Genomic DNA, 21,387 nt, shown 5'->3' with positions numbered 1-21,387 from the left:
AAATTATAATATTATATTTTCAATATAATAGTAACAATAATATTGATTTCCTTACATCTACCTTTTGCTATATCATTCAGACGCCATTTTCTTCCTTTCGGTACTTTCCTGGTATTTCTCACCGTTTGGATTTTAAGGTTTCTATATCCCCCTCAAGTTATGGCTTCCTTCTTTGGTGTGAATACTTGGTATGTTCTCTGGCAGTATATCTTTGTTGACTTGGAATAGTAGTTGGGAAGTGGAAAACTCCACTAGATCAGACAGTTTTAATAATGCAGAAATAGAATGTTGGTATTATCACAGGATCCTGCCTTGTGTATCATTCTTATTGCACGCTTTTGGAGTTTCATATTTAAGCATTTGTTAAATGCTTAAATATGAAAGCTCATTTTGGGAAGGAGTAAAACCAGAAAAAAAGGGGGACAGAGGGTCGGCAAGCTTACAGACGGTTTGGAATTATTTACTTAAGTATAAACAGACAACGTATAATTAACATCACATGAGTCAGAGACTTTTTTAGGCCAGCAGAGAAGGCCTTGTAGGCTCTGTCGTCCCACCAATGTTCAAAAGGTGGCATAAGTCACTGTGCCTTTAAGTCAATTTACTCCAATACAATTTAACATAATGATGCACGCATTTAATATATGTAATTGGCAAAATGGCCACAAACAAACTTCCCTATTTTTCTCCCTTCCATTTTATTATGTTGGGTACATAATCTGTCATCAAGGACATCGAAGCCACTAATAACGAAGCAATAAAAGACGATAACTTATCGTTTGACAAGTGGCGGCGCAAAGCACGCTGGGAACTACAACGCAACACTCACGACTATATAATTTTTCATAATAATATATCACACTGCTGAAAAATTCAACATTATTTTAATTTGAAACACTTAGATAAAATTAACTGGTATTTGATATATTTTAATAATAACTCAATCGGGATTTTTAAGTAATAGTTTAATTTAAAAAGTGTTTTCACAATATCTACTTTGTTTTGACGTCGCTGTTTTTATTTCCGGGTGAAGAAAGCCAGGAAACAGGTATGGCTGTCATTTCATTTTTGCAAATACTCCTTGGTCATGTCATTAAATAACGTTTGTGGAGGTATAATAATCCTGGGCAGGTGAATAGGACTGTTTTAGGTTTAATGTTTAACAGGTTTGTGTTGACATTTAAGGTACACATTCGGCTGTAGTGTTCATTCGTGCCTCTCTTAGCGTGGTGGCTAACCGGTTAGCATGTGGGGTGAAGAAATATGTTGCAATTGTGACACACACTGAAGGCTGCCAAGCTTAATCGGGACTGTTTTTTTCTTGCAAGTGTTGGCGTGAGAGTTTTGAGGCACCTTGAAACTTTTAAATGTTTGTGTTCTGGAATTTTAATCACCCGAATCGAGTGTCAGTGTGGCTTTAAACATCACCTAATCTGTCAAGTGTAAATCAAGGAGCCAATTTCGAAGTATACTACACTACACTTGACACTACCGTGGGTTGATCAAACAACAACGTGTAAATTATTGTCATCTTCAGACATTTAAGTGACATGGCAGCCAATGGAGACAGCTGCGATAAACCTCAAAGACGCACGGCGACTAAAGAAAAACAGAACGGTAACTCCTCAGGTTGGTGATTTTGATTGTGAAATCGCTGTTTACATTACGAATGCGATTGCAAAACGTGCAAATATTGCATACATGTGAACTAGGTTAATTTGGTTGTTGTAAAATCTTCGCCCAACAACATGACCAATACATATGCAGAGTTGGGTAGGGTTACTTTAACTGGATTACTTTTAATTACTTTTGGATTACTCCAAAACCAAATATGCTAATAAAAGACAAAAGAAACTAAATATGAATAAAATTATGACTCACAGAACGTGGTAAGCTTTCTCTCCTGGCTTTAATCTCTTTGATCTCCGGCAAAACTAACATAAAATGCGACGGTAACAAAATGAAAATAAATCCAAACAGCTTGCCAACATCATTTTTGCCGTTCCATGTATTCCGTTACTCCCCAAGCCTGCACAAAATGTAGTAATTTTATTCATATTTAGTTTATTTTGTCTTTTGTTAGCATATTTGGTATTGGAGTAATCCAAAAGTAATTGAAAGTAATCCAGTTAAAGTAACCCTACCCAACCCTGTACATATGTAGGATTTAAGCAGCCTTGTCTAATGAATATCCATAATGTCAAGACGATCACAATTGTGTTTATTTTTTCCAGATTCCACAATAAGAGAGAGGCGGCGGAAAGATAAGGATGAGCGCCTGTCACTTGTGTTGTGGAGGAGGCCAATTGTTACTCTCCAGTACTTCTTTCTAGAGACAATAATCAAGCTAAAGGAGTGGACAATTAAGTATGAAACTGAAATATTATTGTTGCTACTTTTTATATGGCTGTTTATTTTTTTCTAATCAATTTCAATGCAGTTGTTGACTTTATGTCAAAGTTGTGCCTGCCAAGGTTTAAAAGGTGATGGCGCTGTTTTCCATTTTTGCTTAGGCTTTGGCAGCGACGGGCCATCGTGTTCTTAGTTTTGGTGTTGTGTAGTTTCTTCTCTGCTGCCTACTCCATAGAAGGATCACATCAAAAAGTAAGGCTGAGTGATTGTGTGTTGAAGATAATCCCCACCATTCCGAATCATCCGCTTGTTCAAAGGTGAAAGATAAGTGACTCTTCAGCACAATTAAGTGTGGGAAAAGTCACTGCCGTTTTCCATGCACCCTCAGGCACTTGAGTGGATTTTGTTCAATAAGTAATCCGTGCAAGTGACAGTGGTCCAGTTCCATACATAAATAGATTATAATTCTTGAGGTGGTTTGATTGAACGATGCCAAATACCTTAATGGCACAAATAAACCCTTTGTATTGAATTGTATGTACTCGGCTAATCAAACAAAAAATATCACAGAACACAAATTACTGTAGAGTGAAGTTTCTGCATTCAATGCACTGAACATCAAACTGTACTTTGAGTACTCAACCCATTTTGTCCAGCTAATGTCCCACATAATTTGGAAGGTGGGTGGTACCATTTTTTTAATTGTATTTTTTCTTTACTTGTGACAATATTTGAAAGCATGGTTATAATAATTTTATGCCACCGTCATTTAACATTGTAGTAACGTTGAAATAACAATCTTTTTCGCACAAAAAGAAATGACTATAATAAAACACAGTTTGCAGTAAAATTATATTCCATTAAGTGCGTAAAACTTAAATAATAAATTAGAAATATACGTTAATCTTACTTTTTAGTGATCACAAGCTGATGGTCAAGCCTTCTGGATAGGATGGAAAACTCCAAATGGAATATTTTTAGAGAGGTTTCTTAGTTGATAATTCCATGCCACATGGGCCAGATTACGTGCTGATGAAAAAGTGGCATCCTAGAATGCATCGTTTGTTACTTTATAAACTATTGTCAGCCAATGCACTTATCTAGATTTATTCAGTGTATCCAAATGGTAAATGGACTGTATTTATTTAGAGCTTTAACCAGTCACTTAGGACCCCCAAAGCGCTTTACAATGCATTTCACACTTTTGCTCATTTACACACACATTCACCCACCGTATCGATTTTTTTTATTTTTTCCCCTCTCCAATTACTCATTGTGGTAATTGTCAATTGAAAGCCCGTGCACTGGAGACATTTGGATATTAAAGTAAGTCAACAAAGTCTGCCACTTTTAGTTACTTAAAACATTTTTATTTTTTTGCCGCCAACTTTTCCTAGAGAAAAGTGTATCTCGATTTCCGAGGGTTCAAAAACTACCATAGTCACTTGCTACAGTATTTTGTTCCTCTGAATCCTCACTATGATTGGTTGTTAGCCATGTCCTGAGATACAGTAAGAACTTGTTCAGTCGGCTGAAACATGTTAATGGTTTCCAATTGAGGTGGGGTGGGATACAGGGGGACAACTTGTGCTTGCATAACTAATATTCCTCAATTGAAATATTAGAATGTTGTTTCTTAACAAATTGTTGCACATAAGTCAACAGAAAATGTATATGTGTTGTTATAACTGTAAAGAGGGAGATGTACTGATGTTTCAAATATATATTTATATATAAAGTAAGTAATGTTTTATGTTGTTTCCTGTTTGCTTTTCAGTATGTCCAGTACCTAGAGAAAAAGTTCCTCTGGTGTGCGTACTGGGTAGGTTTAGGAATTCTGTCCTCTGTTGGCCTTGGCACTGGTCTGCACACCTTCCTCCTTTATTTGGTAAGATTTCAATTATTCTATGAATAAAAATTCAACAAGTGGTCACATAAAGTTACGTTTTTATTTTATGTATTTATTAACGATAAAATGTTGATAGCTTTTTCACATTTTCTCTGTATAGATTTTTTAACGATTTGACGGCAATTACACGTTTCTTTTTTTTTTACTTGTATGCATAATTAAAAATGTCGTTAAAATAGGATATAACTATGCACATAGCATTAACAACTACAAGGGCAAATCTGATATTTTTGTCGATCTGAAGACACTTTAAAATTGTGACTTTTCATGGATCTCCAAAATGTGGAAACTACACATTTGTTTGTGAATCAAGAACATTTAAATATCACAGTGAAGAATGATTTCAAATCCAGTCACATTAAGTCTCAAAGGGTTGTTGAAGCCCACAGTTATGGTAGTTACAACATATCCTGGTCTCACACTAAACCTGAAAAACGAGACTTGATTGCATTTTTGGTTGAATAATTCTTCACAATGTGTAGACAGTATGTGTCCACTTTGACACAATGAAAAGAAGTCTGTGTAAAGCTCATATGGCAGTGTAAATTTATTTTTTTCCCATTAAAAAAACTCAATATAGCCATCAATAACAAAACCTTAGGCAACAAAAGTGAGAACACCCGAAAGACACTACACCCCTAAACGGTACAAAGCACTGCGTGTTGTTTTCCCTCCAAATACCCTGTGACTTGTTACTCTTGCTACGTTTTGGGTGTGAATAGGGAGCAGATGTTTTTAGTTTGTTGTACAGCTCTCACACTCTGTCACACTGGTCAGTGGTCTTCCAATATGGCACACCATGGCACATAACTCTCCGGAGACCTTAAAAAAAATGGTGTCACTGCCTTAGGCTGGCCAAGGCTCGAAGAAGATTGCCAACACCCTGAAGTAAAGCTGAAGTACAGTGGCCAAGATCCTCCAGTGTTTTAAAAAACAGGGCTCGTGTTGGACGTCCAAAGAAGATAAGTGAACAAGTTGCATATAAATGTTATCTAAGGAAGATAGGAGTGCTGTCAGCATTGCTGCAAAGATTTAGGAGGTGTGGGGTCAGTCTGTAAGTACTCAGATCATACATCACACTCTTCATCAAATTGATCTGTATGGCTGTTGCCCTAGAATAAAGCCGCTTTTTAAGAGTGTCAACAAGAAAGCCCGCCAAAGGTTTGCTGAGGATTTGTCAAAAAAGGCCATGGTTTACTGGAAAAATATCCTTGAGTCTGATGTGACAAATATTAACTTATTTGGCCCAGATGGTGTGAAGCATGACTGGCGGTAACCAGGTGAGGAGTACAAAGATGTTTGTGTCGTTCCTACAGTCAAACGTGGTGGTGGGAATGTCATGGATTGGGGCTGCATGATTGCAAGTGGAGTTTGGGAGTTGCATTTCATTGAAGGAAACAACTCAAGCATGTAGTGTGAAATACTGGAGCAGAGACTGTTCCCCCTCCGGAAACTGGGTCGCAGGGCAGTGTTCCAGCATGACAATCACCCCAAACACATCTCTAAGATGACCACTGCTTTTCTATGGGGGCTAAGGGTAAAGGTGAGGGACTGGCCTCGCATGTCACCTGATATAAACCCAGTATAACATCTTTGGGGCATCAAGCGGAAGGTGGAGAAGAATAAGATTTAGAATATCCCCCAGGTTTGTGGTTGTTATGGAGAAGTGGAAGAGCATTCCAGTGGCAACCTCTGAGGCTTTGGGGAAATCGATGCCCAAAAGGATTAAGGCAGTTCTGCAACAAAATGCTGACACTTCAGGAACTTTCACTTTAGGGTGTAAACATTTTTGTCATTAGGAAATTATCTACTAAAGGCAATATTTTTTTTAGGGGAAAATACACTGCTATCTAGGATTTACATTGACTACATTTCATTGTGTCAAAGTGGTGTTTCTTTGGTGTTGATCAATTAAACATTGTAATGAAATCTGTGCAGAAATGTGAGGGGTGTACTCACATTTGTGAAATACTGTATTGTGGACCAACATCTGGTACTTTGACCCAAACATCTTCATTAATACACATTGCTCTACCATATGTGCCATGACGATGGCTGTCGTCGCTGATTTTACAGGACCTTTCCGATCAGTCACAGCCCAAGTTGTGTGCTACTATTTATATAGTCACTGTGTGATACTCAATAAGATTTAATAAAACCTTAACGAATAAGTTGACACTAACCAACTCTAAAGCCTTGCTTTTTGCTCACTTTTGTTATCTATTTGGCTCTTGGTGGAAACTTGCCCTTTTCAGCATTAAGAGAAATATTAATCTTTAAAGGGTTCATAGACACTAAATTTGGTTGAGTTGATGAATGCTGTTAACGAGATGCAACTTAAAAAAGATGGTTTACTGTGCATAATGTTTCTACACTTCAATTTGGAGGCCAAAATGTTTCCTGAAAATCAAGTCCCTAGAAACACGTTCTTTCTTACAGCAGCATACAAGTACGTAGAACGAGATGGAAAAAAGTAGTTTCATCATTTCCCAGAACTATGAACTGTTCCAGTATTTAGTCATGGATACCGCTGTATTTTGGCTAACTTTGGGGCTGTCATTTTCTTTCCCAAATGTGTGTCTACTTTTAACAAAATAGTTCCACAGAGGAAATATATTTGTTTAATTCCTAATTCGCTTCTGCTATTTACTTAAACTCCTTGATCTGTATGAATCCTTGTTCACTCCAGGAAAACATGTCTTTCAATAGTTATTGAATGAGTGTGCATCATTTTAAACGTGTGTGTGTGTGTGTGTGTGTGTGTGTGTGTGTGTGTGTGTGTGTGTGTGTGTGTGTGTGTGTGTGTGTGTGTGTGTTCGTTCATTTAGCCTTTGGGGAGGGATGTTAATTCTTGATTTGTTAGAAAGATGAAGAGTCCTGAAATAAAAGCAATTTAGGATGCTCCGACTTGGCATGGTAATTTGTGTTCACTCTGGGCATGTGAATCAGCCATTTCCATCCTCCTTTTTTCCCCCTTCCTTTATTGTTTGACAAACTTCACACCATCTAGCAACGCTACAATAAAACATCACAACAGAAATCAAGTTACCTTTTCAGTAAGGGAACTTTTAAAAAATTAAATATTTCTTCATTCGATCACTTTGCATCTGCTTATCTTCAGTAGGGTCGTGGAGGTGCTGGAGCCCATCCCACCCATCCTCAGCAATGGACAGAGGAAACCCTGGATTAGTTGCCAGCCTGTGCCAGGGCACACAGCAAAAGGCAATCATTCACAATTCAGACCTGCTAATCAGCCTGTCATAGCATATTTTTGGAAGGTGGGGGAAAAACAGAATGCCTGTAGAAAACCCATTATGGCACGGGAAGAACATGCAAACTTTACAAAGTGAGGCCAAAAGCTGGAATTGAAATCTGGCAGACCTGCTTACCATTGTAGATAGATAGATAGATACTTTATTCATCCCCGAAGGGAAATTCACATTCCAGCAGCATCCCTGAGCTGAGAACTGCCTCTACCAAAAATAAATGTAAATATTTGTTTCTCCAAAGTTAATGACACAATCATTTTTCTCTCAGAAAACAAGGTGTAATCAGATGATGACCTAAGATTTGGTCACAATCTTGATTTTTCTATATTTTTTGTGTTACCTTTGAGAGATCTTTAACCTTTTTTAGGGCTTGTCTGTCTTGGTATTTGCTTACATCCTTATGTTGATGAATGTACGTATGCAGCTGAAATCATACTTTGAACGTAATGTATGTGTCTGTACAACTGAAGGAGCCTCTTTTACAAATGTTCATTGTTGTTTTTCTGACTGCAAGACGGGATTCAGTCGTCACTCTGTAATCCTACTATGTGAGGACCATCAAATGGGAGTTAACACTATCACTTGAAGGCAGCATAACAGAAAAACTGTGTTGTGGCTACAGAAGGGACTGTCTTACTTAGGCCAGGTGGTGAAGCCCAACAACACAGCTTTTGTGGGATCTTTTCAGACACCTTGTGACTCATGTGTGCCCATGCGTCTATACCTGCAGGAGGGGGCGACGCCTAAATCAGTTTTTGCCATTGCATTTTTTAAAATGTTGTTTGATCAACTATAATGTACTGTTGGTATTTTTAATTGATTTTTTATTTCTCTTAGGGTCCTCATATAGCATCAGTGACACTGGCAGCATATGAGTGTAGCTCAATAGATTTTCCAGAGCCTCCGTACCCAGACCAAATCGTGTGCCCTCAACTTGCAGGAGCCGAGGGAACTATCTCCCTCTTCTCCATTATGTCAAAGGTCCGCCTGGAAGCTTGCATGTGGGTAAGTAGACGTTCTTAATCTTGTTATTGAAATGCAAGGAAATTCCAGGAAAAGAAGTGTTGATATATACCAGGAGTGGGTCACATAGTATGACAGCAGGAATTCAGTCCAGCATTTTCACTTGATAACAAATGCTGATGACCTTGCTTTTACCAAAGTCTCAGTTTGTTCTACTAAAAGCTGCAGTTTTTTCCTGACATCAAAGGATAATTTATATCTTTTTTTTAGGGCGCTGGCACTGCTATCGGAGAACTGCCTCCATATTTCATGGCTAGAGCTGCACGTCAGTCTGGGACTGATCCTGAAGATGAAGAGTACGAGGAGTTTGAGGAGATGCTGGAGCAGGCTGAGAATGCACAGGTCAGCGATACGTGACACGCAGGCATTTGTTATGAAACAATTGATTCATGATGGATTAATGCACTTTTTGTTTGGACTTATAGTTGAACAACATAATAGGAACACGCGTCTGATGGGAGCTTTTAGTTACTTAGATGTTACTGCGCGGTCATTACTGCAAACCAATGAATAAAAAACTCAGAATGGCCAGCTTAAGAAATTATTTCAAGTGAAAATTGAAACCGTCTGTTGTATGCATGAATGTTTGTTCTTTGCAACAGAGGGTTCTCTCACAAAATAATAACTTGTGCTGAGCTTAAATTAACTTGTTTTTTCCAATACCTTTGCTTACTTGAAAAGTTGTTGGGTCCAAACAAAAAGTGGTCTGAGTTTTTAAGGTTGTCAAATCTTTTACAAGGAAATTATTATTATTATTATTATTTTAAGTTAACAAGCTTCATGGCCTGGAGTTGCTGGTCATTCTACATGGGTGACATTGTTGAGGCCTTGGTTTGTTGAAAAAGGGCCGTGAAGTGCCGCTTGTACACAAAATAGATTTTGGATTTTTTTTAAAACATTTTCAGGAGCCTAAAGTACAACTGTGTACATTTTCACTAAAATCTGTTTATTTGTTTCGGAGCCTATAAGTCACATACAAATGTCATAGTTGTCAACGATGTTACTGCTTTGTGTACGCGTAAAAAAAAATTGCAAAAGGCTGTGCAAAAAAATGGTTTGGTTCAGTCATTTTTAATCTAATTTGTATTCTTCCTTGCGCTTTTTGGCACTCGTTTTTGGTTGCATTACATAATACGGCGATATCAAGTGGTTGAATAATACACACTGTCCCTTCTATATATTTGAAGCCCTTGCAAATTATAAATTCGTTTATACCTGATTGATTTAAAAATATATACCTATATAAAAAACTGGAATGGGATTTCAATTGTCCCTAAGTGTGAATGAGCGAGTGTGTTGTCTGTCACTGTGTGCACTGCGACAACCAGTTCAGGTTGTCCACTGCCCGCGGACAGCTGAGATGTGCTCCAGCACCCCCGCTCCCTCTGTATAAGCGGTGCAGATAATGGATAGATGGATAACAGTGGAATGCTTTTATCAGAGGTTTTCATACAAAATGGCTGATTCAGCCCAACCTTACCCAGAACCTTTAGCTCTGGCGGCCTCCAAATAAGTTCAGTTTGAGACCCCTGCTCTAATGGATTATTTATATTCACTCAGGTTGTTCAGTTTCTATTGGTGGTCACACTAATTTGTTGTATGGGCTTTGAAATAAGGAATGGCCTGATGGATCCACTTTAATTGTAACATAATCCCCATTTTCTATTTTTCATCGCTCACATGCAATATATGTGGCTGTTATCAAACCATATTGCCGCTAATACTCATAATGCCAACTGACCAGTGAAACAAGTGTCCTGTCATTGGTCCTATTGCACACGTGACTTCATTGAAGCCCCTCCCTCTTCACGCTTCCAGTAAATCCTTGTGTGTGCATGTGAGTCACCCTGAGCGCTGCTCCCCCTTTAATCATCCCCCCCTGGGCTTTGTGCTGTCTGCATCTTTCCCGCCCTCCACTCTCTTTTCACGGGTCTCTAATTTGAATGAGCGACAGCCCTGTCAGGAAGCAGGTTCACATGACTGGACACTGCTGAGATCAGATGCTGAGTCAGTGGGACAGTAATTGGAGAAACCTGGCACGCTGAACATTTTCACAATTGGTGTCATCTGATCTTTTCTTGTTCAGGTCGCAGTTGATTGCCCATCTGATTGTGTTCTATTACTTTGTATAATAAGTGCCACACATAATGTCTTAATTACCAGATTTATTTGGTTTTAATGTACACTTGTTTGCCCTAAATCTGGAATATAATCAATATACATATTTGTTTTGTGTGACTTCAGGGTTGTCCCCACGATTTTTTGTCAGTGTAGCATGAAAATGGTGAAAGGAAGAAATGGCCATTTTCAAATAAAGTCCAAACGCCAACCCAAACCCCAAAAAAGATTGAAAAAAATAAGAGTTTATTTGAGCACATCAAAGAAATGCACATACTTGCACATGCCAAAAAAGGGGCTCAACTTATTACCAGAATAGGGTGTCAACAAGTGGAACATTTCCAAATTCTGGAGAGCACCATTAAAATCATTCATTAACATTGTAAACTATGAACACAATACCCACAAAAAATACAATGTATTTATTTGAGGCCCATAAGTCGATTCATTTTCAGATACACCGAATAGTTGTTTACCATGTCGTGCTCTTTTGCATTTGTTTATACTGCACCTTTCAGGATGACTTTGTTTTCTCTGTTCTCTAACATTCATCTTTGGTACCTTGAACAAAAATAATGTGATAATGAGATAAAATTGAATGCCTTGTTGTATGTCATCTATATCACTTTTGATCTAGTGGTTAGTAAACGGGGCTCTTACCACCGTGACCCAGGTTCAATTCCTGTTGCATCCAATGTTTTGCAATCGTGGTCAGTGATATTTTTGACTGATCAATCGTTGCACAAATACTACTGCAGAATCTTGTGTACAATGTGCATAAAAACAAAGTACTCATTGAGGTATAAAATAAATTGCGCTTTATACACAAATTAATGCGGTACTTTTTGTCCCAAAAAAAGGACCTTTATATTAGCTATTTGATGATAATTATGGCTGAGACTCAAGATTTAATTTGTCAGACATGTGACAGCAGTTTTTGAGCTGAGCTTTGAAAAATGTTTGCTGCCTTTCTCTTGCAGGATTTTGTCACCAGAGCAAAGATGGGAATCCAACACATGGTGCAGAAAGTAGGATTCTTTGGGATCTTGGCTTGTGCTTCTGTAAGAACATTTCCCATTAAGATTTTGTTGTATTTAATTATGTATGTTCTTTTAAATTAAAAGCACTGGGGACACTTTTTCACCATCTGACATTTCTTCATTTAGATCCCGAATCCACTCTTTGATTTGGCAGGAATAACCTGTGGGCACTTCCTTGTTCCCTTTTGGACCTTCTTTGGTGCCACTCTCATTGGGAAAGCCATCATTAAGATGCACATACAGGTCAGTGCCTCTACTCAACCACCTTTGACTATTTTCCACCAAAATAATACAGCAAATATACTTCAGTCAGTGGGAAATAAAACAAAAACGAAGGATTTATGTCATGAAAAACAAATGCAAAAAGGTTGAAGCCCCAGACAGCTTGGATTTGGGGTTTTCCGAATACAGCTGAATAGCTAATACTTTTCAGTCTTCCAGACAAGTGACTAATATGAGCTTTGTCTATGCAGTTGCGTGGGTCTTTATACCTTTTCATCCATGGGTGGTATCAGTCAGTGACTTCACCGTCCAGTTTTTTTTTTTTTCAATCAATAGGTTGTAAAGTGGACATTACTGAAAAAAGCTAAGTCTAATAAAATGTCCCAGGCTTTATTTATTTGGATTTGTGTGTGTATGCTTTGAACCTGGTGGACATTACATGTCATATCCTGTCTGGAATTTTCCAGGGGGTCCATGTGTCATACACTTTTCATGGTGATCATGTTCATGACTTGAGAACAGGACCCCGCTCCCCTAAAAACCCAACTCTTTAAACCAGATAAAACATCCTTGTAGCTTACAATCAATCTTTTACTTTTTTGTTATTGAATATCTGTCATACACCACAGTCTCCAGCTTTACACATTGCATTTTCCATGTGTCAACAGAAGCTGTTTGTTATCATCACCTTCAGCAAGCACATTGTGGAGCAAATGGTGTCTCTGATTGGGTAAGTATACTTCTGTCAGACAGTTGGCGGTTTGGTGCATCTGTTGGGTGCTTGTTGGAGCGCTACTGTTCTTTGTTCAAAGATTTCTAATATTAATTTCCCAAACAGATAGTAGTTACTCTATGCCCTAGCGTGGCCTGTATGTTCCTGTCCAAATTTTTCACTATTTTTTTTTTCTATGGTGCTTTGTAGTGCAAGAAACACTTTAAGTGCCTTTTTCAGTTTTGGGGGGGTCTAAAATCCCTGCCAACCATTTACATCTTTGTAACATTGGTGGTGAGGCATGTGAGGTCCCATTCAGACGTGTTGATATGACTCACAAAGTTCAACAATGTTCCCAAGCAATGTGGGAAACTTGAACCCAGACTTGAATAATTAAGACTGTCTGCTCGAGTGGCAAATATATCATATGTTAGCATTTGAACCATCACATTTTACATGCAACTGATCTTTACTTAATAACATAATTCAAAAGATATTTATGGACCTTGTGTCATTTTCATGAATTGTGATAGAACAAATGTACTTGAAACTTTAATTTTCATATTAAAATTTCCTAGAGCATATACAGTATGCTTTAATACACAGTATCACTGATTGTTATATTTATTATCTATGAGTAAGATAAGAAGATTTTGATACTGAGCACATGGTTTTGTAGTGTGGCCTAATAAATACTGTTAAAAGTGTTTGTGGTTGAATTTGATTAAAAATAAATCAAATTTATAGATAATGTGCAACGTTATGGAAAGGAGGGGGGACACGTAATTGCACACAGGCTAGTCTGTAAATAGCAGTAAACTGCAAAATATGAGTAACATGCTGTTTTTTACAATTTGCGTTGGAAGGTATTGATCTATATGTGGGTCGGATACTATCTAAAAGAAATGAGTGGATTTGATGAACAGAAAAATACATAGACACAAAGGTGTGCAATCTGGAACTTTTTAAAGATTTAGAACTGTGTGTTGTTTTCCATGAACAGCATGCTAGTACGGTAACGTACATTATTCAATTATTTCCTTAATTATAAAATGTGAACAGTATTTAAGTTGTTTATTGGGAAACTTATACAAATTAAAACTCAGATGTCAAATGATCAAATAGCTACTATTAAAATACCTCAATATGCAACATTAAAATGTGTGCAAGGCAAATACCATGCTATTGAATTTGATTTTTCCTCGTTTTGGTTTATAGTTGACATGATTAAAAAGACAGTGTGTATTATTCAACCACTAGATGTCACTGTATTGTGTAGTACAACCATAATCGAGGGTTAAAAATCACAAGTAAGAATCCGAACTACGGGGACTCAAAGTGACCTATAAATGCATGATTTAACTTCATGTTTTGCTCAGCCTTTTTGAGTATTTTGGGTACCCATAACAGTGCATTGCGGACAATTATGTCAGATTCCGGCTCCTTCGAGTCATATGTCGAAGTGTCCCTGCGCAAGACACTGAATTCCCAATGCCCCCGATGAGCCGGTAGTTGCCTTGCATGGCTGACACTGCCATCGGTGTGTGTGTGAATGGGTAAGTGTGAAGCACACTGTAAAGCGCTTTGGGAGGTCTTCATTGATTCGAAAAGCGCTATATAAATGTAGAACATTTACAGCTGAAAGCTGAGGTGAGGCTCATGTTATGTAAAATAAATGTTAATTTTGAAGAAGGCATATTAACTTGATGGTTAATGTATTTTGCTTATTATTTAAATCTATATAATTGTGTATAATATATATATTTTTTCTTATGAAATAAGTTTTTTGGAATCGCACTAAATAATTCACGCTGTCCCTTAAAAAGGAAAAAAAAAAAGCAACTATCACAAAAAATGATCAGGAAACATTCATCAAATTTTCTGATGTAAATTGTTCACACATTACTAAAATGACAAGAGTAAAGTTGAGATGAACAGATATTCTCCAGCCATGCTATATATAGTACAGGGGTTGGGAGTCTTTTTGACACAAAGAGTCATTAAAGCCACAGTATTTAAAAAAAAATAATAGAGAGAGCCACACCATATATTTTAAGATTCATTCAACGAAACTGCAAAACCCTGCTCTCCAGAAAAAAAGCTAATTCTACAGCACATTTTATTTTTAATGTGTGTCATTGTATAATTTGATCATATCCATGAAATAATAATGATGACCAGAGGCCGTTTCCCACATCAATATAAATATACCACTTAAAATGTGTCTTCCGCCCTCAGTTACTTAAAGGTGGGGTTTGACATTTTGAAAACTTAAACCTTCAATCATGACTTTAAGTCAGAAGATGGCAGTAGAGTAACACATGTTTCGCATTTATTACTTACATGCTGTAATAAACTCTTCTTTTTTTCATCTTTTTGGGGGGTTGTTCCGCTCCGAATAGGCCTGATGAAAGAGGTGTCCTTAAAAGTTGAAAGATAAATATTTTCTCTATCTAGGATGTATTAGCAATGCTCCACTGAGTTCCTTGTGCTTTTTTTCCATTGCACTTATCTGCTGTTATTTTCCTTTATCAGGCCTGTTCGGGGCAGAACAAACCCCCTAAAAGATGAGTAAAAGAAGAGTTCATCAAAGCGTGTCTCAGTAATAAACTCGATACATGTGTTACTCTGCTGCCCCCTCCTGGTTTAAATTCATGATTGCAAGCTTAAGTTTTCAAATGACTCACCCCATCTTTAAGAGTGTTGTGTCTCATTTTGACTGCCACTTTTGTCATAAAGTATTGTATTAAAACAAGGTGCACGCAAAGTTATTTTGTAAAAATGACACAAAATACTGCAAACGTTAAGGATTTTGTCATATAGCGATAGAGCGAAGGGAGTGCCTTGCGCTGTGTGCAGAGATCCGCCCACATCTACACTCACCCAATCAAATTGCTCTGAGTGGTTTTATAATCATAATGTAGTGATCATACATACTTTAATGAGCTTTCATTTCACGGATTTTTAGCGACCTTCTGCCCTACTGCCAAAATGGGGTATGTTGGTGTGACACCCTGACTGTAAACTGTAGTTAAGAATGTACCCTATATATGCTGGACTGAACCCAGTTGTAACTCAGTGTTGCTGCGGTTTCAAATGTACGAAAACCGGTGTTTAACCTTATGACTTTGGATCACCGCAGAGAAATGTGCCAATGCCCAATTTTATCACCGGACTCATGAAAAGAGCCACAGGTTCCTCAACCCTGCTATAGTAATATAATAGATGCCTAGAAAACATAAACTAGAATGTATGCGGTATATTTGATTGTTATCTAAACTTAAACACAATATAATATCAAAACCAGGAGCTAATTTGTATCCAATAAATATTTAACCAACAAACATAATGCCATAATTAATGGATGGAATTTGACGACACCTGAGTCCTAGTCCACGCTTGAGTAAGATCACACTTCTATTTAATTGTTATGCCTTAATTGAATGCCGGCGTGATAAAAAGCTTGATGACTCGCCGTGATACGCACCGTTGGTCTTTGTTCGGATTCCTGCTTTCAGGCATGATGACACGCGAGTCAGTCCGAATGAAATCATCAATTATGTTGCTTTATTCGTGTCTCGAGCTTTGCTTAGTCGAGTCTAGCCAGAATGCTTTTATCCTGATCCGACAGATTCTGATGGAAATTTAGTTTTACTCCGTTTTTTTGTTTTTTTTCCTCATGTGTCCATTGTTGTTGCTCCGCCCTTAGTAGAGATAGTGTAACCTTCCTAATATGGATGCAAGTACGCCCCGATTAGATGTCTTTGCACCCATATGGTGGTAAGAGTGATGACATCATGTCGAGTCACTTCCCGGTTTAAGGGGCTGACCCAAGTGCCTGAAGAGAGCTGAGGAGGAGTATAAAGGGAAGTCTGAGGACCTTGTGCTTCAGTTTCCTGTTGGACTCGCTTGAAGGATGCCAACGCTCTGAATCTTGGCTTGATTATTCCAAAAGAAAGAAAGAAAAAGTCCAGTTGTATTGATGCTCTGAGATTAAGATCCTCTGTTGTAGATCTTCGGGTAAGTACCATTCAGTCATCTTATCTCTGCCTCGATTTGTTTGTTTTTGCAGGTCTATACCCAAAGTTGGACCCTCACTCCAGAAGCCCTTTAGCCATTATCTGGAAGCGCAAAAGAACAAGCTGCATCATGCTGAAGGAGCGCAGTCTTCGGTAAGAGGAAAAATATTGTTTTCATATCTTGCCATGTCAATGTAGAATTATAGTCAATGATTCAATTCAAATGACATTGGCAAATGTGGTTTTATTTGAACATTAGGGGTGTTGTGTAATTATTTTCTTGTATGTCAAGAATGATATTAGATATTAGTTCATAAAAGTACTGCATATTACTAATGACAATTACACCATTTTTTTGATCGTTACTACTTTTGTTTCTAACACATATATACAAAAAAATAAACATTTTTTTCAAGCTAAATTTAAAACAAATGTCACTTAAATATGTTCATTTTGATGGTGTCCGTACTTACATTTCTGAGAAAATCAACCTTCAAAGGCAAATAACTGGATTTTTTTTTTATTAAAGCTAAGATTGATCTAAACATATTCTGCCTTTTAACTTGAAGAGTAGAAAGACCTTTAAGTTGCTGGTATGTTCTTGCAATGTTAATGTCGGACTATGGTAAAATAATAAATTCGAATGACACTGGGAAATGTGTTTTTATTGGATCAGTAAGGTTTTTTTTTTTACAGTATTTTATGTCAATTTAAGGAATGTTTGGTTCTAAATTAAAATTTCTTGTGGCAATTACACAAAGAAGTGTGTTTGTTTTCAATAATAATAGCTTTAATACATAGAATGCCAATGACAGCTATTGACGTCAAACTTTTTCAATTCAAAGAACTGGAATTACTGTTAAAGCCGTGATTGATCTAAATATACCTGGTCTTTCAACTTGGTGAACAGTAATTAGCAAGACTTTTAAGTTGCAAAAAAACAACTACCCGATATGTTCTTGCAAATGTTAATGTAGGACTATGGTCTAAGATAAATTTCAAATGACACTGGGAAATGTGTTTTTATTGAATCAGTAAGGTTTGTTTTTTTTACAGTATTTTATGTCAATTTAACGAATGTTTGGTTCTAAATGTATATTTCTGATAATACGATTTTTTTCAATAATAATAGCTTCAACACATAGAATGCCAATGACTGCTATTGACGTCAAACGTTTTCAAGGTCACTTTAAAGTTAAGTGTCACGCAAACACCTCAATTTGGAATAAGTGGAACTCCAATAACTGGAATTACTGTTGAAGCCATGATTGATCTAAACAACTTGGTGAAAAGTGGCAAGACCTTTGAGCTGCAAAAAGTATCTCTCGAAGATTGTTGGGTAGAAAATCTTAATAATTTTTATTCACTTGATATTTTACACTCTAAAGCATTTCTGGCAGTAGATCGGGAGATAAAGCACTCATCTTAGAATCAAGGTTCGATTCCTGGCTCCTTCGTGTTTTATGTCAGTGTCCTGCGGAAAGACATTGAATCCCTAATGCCCCCGGTTAGCAGGTAGTTACCTTGCATGGCTGACGCTATCGGTATGTAAGTGTGTGTGAATGGGTAAGTGTGAAGCAAATTGTAAAGCGCTTTGGGAGGTCTTCAGTGACTTGAAAAGCGCTATATAAATGCAAACCATTTACATTAAAATTCCTACCAAGTTGATTTTATATATATATATATATATATATATATATATATATATATATACATTTTCATGTGTTACAATGCTAGAGGTTCCATTTTAACAGCTTTTCAAATCACGATTGTCTGCACAATCAGAGTTGGTTTTGTCATTGATAACAGTGAAGTTGGTTACAATGAGATAAGACTTGAATATACTTATATTTTGTGGTTTAAATTTTCGCTACACGTTTCCAGCTCTTACCTGGCCCGTTTGTTGTCCTTGTGATTTCAGTGTTTTTTGTGTTTGTTTGCTGCATATTGTCACTGTCATTCTTGTTTATTTTTTTATACGTTTTTTGTTACATTTTTACATTGCATACCTTCCGTAATGGCGAAAAAGGAAAAATGTTTCACATAAGACTGGCAAGATTTAATATATGTGCAGGTTCAGTTAGAATAGAAATGTCATTGTCATTGATAACATTGTGGACACTGTTACAATGAGATTGTACTTGGAACTCCAGGATAAAAATCTAGTTAAGACAATAGGCTAAAAAGAATGACAGAATAAAAAAATAAAGGTATTTACAAGGTAGTGCTTTTAAACTGACCTAACTTGTAAGTGCATGGTAATAATATTGCAATGAAGAATTGTGCAATAACATTTAGCAGCAACAAATACATTTATAAATAAAATGTAAATACTCATTTTTCAATACAACTGGCAAGATTTATACTTTTCAGTTTTGCGTGCTTGTTTAGGATTGTGATGGCCCTAGGAACTAAACTGTCTCTGAGCTTGTTAGTCCTTGTTTTAACCCTTGAATGCACTAGTGGGGTGAAAACTAACCCCATGCATTGCTATTTTAAATGGTAAATGGTCTGCATTTATATAGCACTTTTCAAGTCAATGAAGACCTCCCAAAGTTCTTTACAATACGCCTCACACTTACCCATTCACACACACACCAATAGTGAGTCAGCCTGCTTATTGGGGGCATTAGGGATTCCGTGTCTTGCCCAAGGACACTTCGACATATAACTCGGAGGAGCCAGGAATCGAACCTGCGACCAAAAGTATGAAAAATTTGCAATGTTGGCATATTCCTGGCATTCCTCATAAAACATGTTTAGGACCTGCCATTAATAGATATGTGTGTCCCCCTCAATATTTTTGGACCAAAATCATGGAAGAATGTATGCACTGGTAGGTCATGCATCCAAGGGTTAAGGAACCTGCACCCCCTACCAGGGGAAATGGGTCAAAGAAATGGTGGCCGGGGTATTGCATTTCTACCAACACTACCGGTTTATGCGTTCGACAACCAGTTTTCACCCCTTAAAAAGCCAACCAATTTTTGGGGAAAAAATCTACCGCTTTTCAAATGTATATAACAAAAAATAGTTGACTCAAGACGACTGTGGTATTTTATTCTATGGCTGCGTTAATTTAGATGCGAGACTCCGTCTTTGTTCGTGATTAGAATCCTCCAACAATCACATTTTATTTTGGTTTTAGTCTAGGTTGGCAATTCCAGTTTTAAATAAGCACATTTTTGGGGAAAAGTTCTGGAGACTGACCGTGTTTCGCTTTAAAATGTTAAAAGGTTGGCACGTATGGTTTGGCATTAAAACAGTGTCGCAACAAATAACCTTTTTCTTTGCAGGATGATAACTGGCTGTCCTGGATGTTTGAGAAGCTGGTGCTGGTCATGGTCTGCTACTTTGTCATCTCCATCGTCAATTCCACGGCTCAGAGTTACGCGAAGCGGCTCCAGCAGCAAAGGCACTTGGCGGAGAAGACCAAGTGATGAACGGTTCGAGCGGCGTACGACGTGCCAAAAGCCAAGGTGCATCCGCGGCCGCCGCTGCTCCGAACAGGTTCATTCGTGACTCGCTGAAAAACCCTCCCCCTTCCACCTTCACGCTCACTAGCGGAGCGCTCCAAAGCAGGCCGCGTCCTCGGTATGTGTGCGTTCTAACGTCCGTCTCCATCTTTTTTCTTGTCTGGTGTCACTCGGTGTGGGCAGAGCGCCTGGTTATCCTGCTGATTTAATGGTCTTACTTTACAACGATTCCATACTTGGACCTCATAGGTGAAGCAGCGGTTCGGTAGTGTCTTGTGCGCACGGGCACTGCCTGTCAGACGCGATGCCTTATGCAAAGATGGGAATGTCTTGACTTCCTTAAATGTTTGACTTATTTAATTTTGTAAAATTAATGAATGATACGAATGGCTTATGATTTGGTGTTACGCGTGATGCCGGGATAACTGCTTCTAGGTGGGTCTTTGTCAGGGTTGGAATATTCTCTTAATTTTCACATTAATATTTAATTTGCTCCCGGATTTGTCCGTTTCAAAATCGAAGGAAAAAGCAATATCGGTGTAAATGTGTTGTGTATGTTTGCACATTGTGTAAATATCTTAATCATTGACATTATACATCAATGTATTTATATTCCCATAGTATGTGGGCAGGGGTCACCTTGAATCCAACAACGGACATCATTCGTAGTGACACTGTTCTTAAAGGCAACTACTCTCATTTCTAATCATGTACTGTTAGATTTGACCTTGGATTGGATCATATATAAACTCATGTCAATAATGACATTTGTATCCAAGTGTGATTCATTGATTTGCTCATGGTGCTAAGGCGGAAAATGTATTAAAGGGAGCATCATCTTGCAGGTAAGTTTGAAAACGATCGTAGCTATTCAAATGACTGCATCAAAGTTACAGTTGACATCAAAATGGGATAGTAGCATGTTGGCTTATGCTTCGAGATTCTCATTACAGCCTGGCGGTGTGAACGCGGATCACTGACATTCCACCTCCTCTGTTAGCTTATCAGACTGGTGTTGGCTGTTTTATATCACATGGCAACAGTGGTCTGTAAGCTGACTGAAGATGTGGGTCATCAGCTGCTTTTTATGAAGGATGCACCTAACCTGGATTGTTTTTTATCGAACCAGTACTAACGGATGTTACTGTATGAACTCGTAAAAAATAAATTAATTCATGCAAAAAAGTGTTGGTCTGATGGGATTCCACGTTCGTCCCGCGCAAATTCACGTCATGAGGTGCGTACGC

The 21,387-nt window shown here is 37.7% G+C and overlaps 1 protein-coding gene across 4 annotated transcripts; it reads left to right on the top strand.

Moving 5' to 3' along the window:
- Window positions 1-946: 946 nt before the first annotated feature.
- On the top strand, window positions 947-20,905 carry vmp1 (vacuole membrane protein 1). 4 transcript variants are annotated; one of them, XM_088346251.1, is made up of 12 exons: window positions 947-1,048; window positions 1,538-1,629; window positions 2,235-2,367; window positions 2,514-2,604; window positions 4,130-4,240; window positions 8,368-8,535; window positions 8,764-8,895; window positions 11,652-11,732; window positions 11,838-11,954; window positions 12,602-12,663; window positions 16,718-16,817; window positions 19,961-20,905. In XM_088346251.1, exons 2-12 carry the CDS (start codon window positions 1,551-1,553, stop codon window positions 20,102-20,104), a joined length of 1,218 nt encoding a protein of 405 aa, XP_088202377.1. In that variant the 5' UTR covers window positions 947-1,048; window positions 1,538-1,550; the 3' UTR covers window positions 20,105-20,905. The 4 variants fall into 4 exon arrangements, with proteins under 4 accessions (XP_088202377.1, XP_088202376.1, XP_088202375.1 ...); XM_088346250.1 differs by lacking the exon at window positions 947-1,048 and adding an exon at window positions 1,056-1,166; XM_088346249.1 differs by lacking the exon at window positions 947-1,048 and adding an exon at window positions 1,072-1,131.
- Window positions 20,906-21,387: the final 482 nt, after the last annotated feature.

This window comes from Urocampus carinirostris, chromosome 10 (assembly GCF_059441175.1).
Source record: "Urocampus carinirostris isolate Australia breed hairy pipefish chromosome 10, RoL_Ucar_1.0, whole genome shotgun sequence".
Lineage (NCBI taxonomy): Eukaryota > Metazoa > Chordata > Actinopteri > Syngnathiformes > Syngnathidae > Urocampus > Urocampus carinirostris.
This window is presented reverse-complemented; position numbering and strand designations above follow the sequence as displayed.

What these genes read in the sequence shown, in the direction of transcription:
- vmp1 (XM_088346249.1), top strand. Translation starts at nt 1,088, where the DNA reads ATGTCATTAAATAACGTTTGTGGAGGTATAATAATCCTGGGCAG. An exon ending in ACAGAACGGTAACTCCTCAG is followed by an intron (nt 1,630 to 2,234) that starts GTTGGTGATTTT and finishes TATTTTTTCCAG; the next exon opens with ATTCCACAATAAGAGAGAGG. An exon ending in CTGAAGGAGCGCAGTCTTCG is followed by an intron (nt 16,818 to 19,960) that starts GTAAGAGGAAAA and finishes TTTTCTTTGCAG; the next exon opens with GATGATAACTGGCTGTCCTG.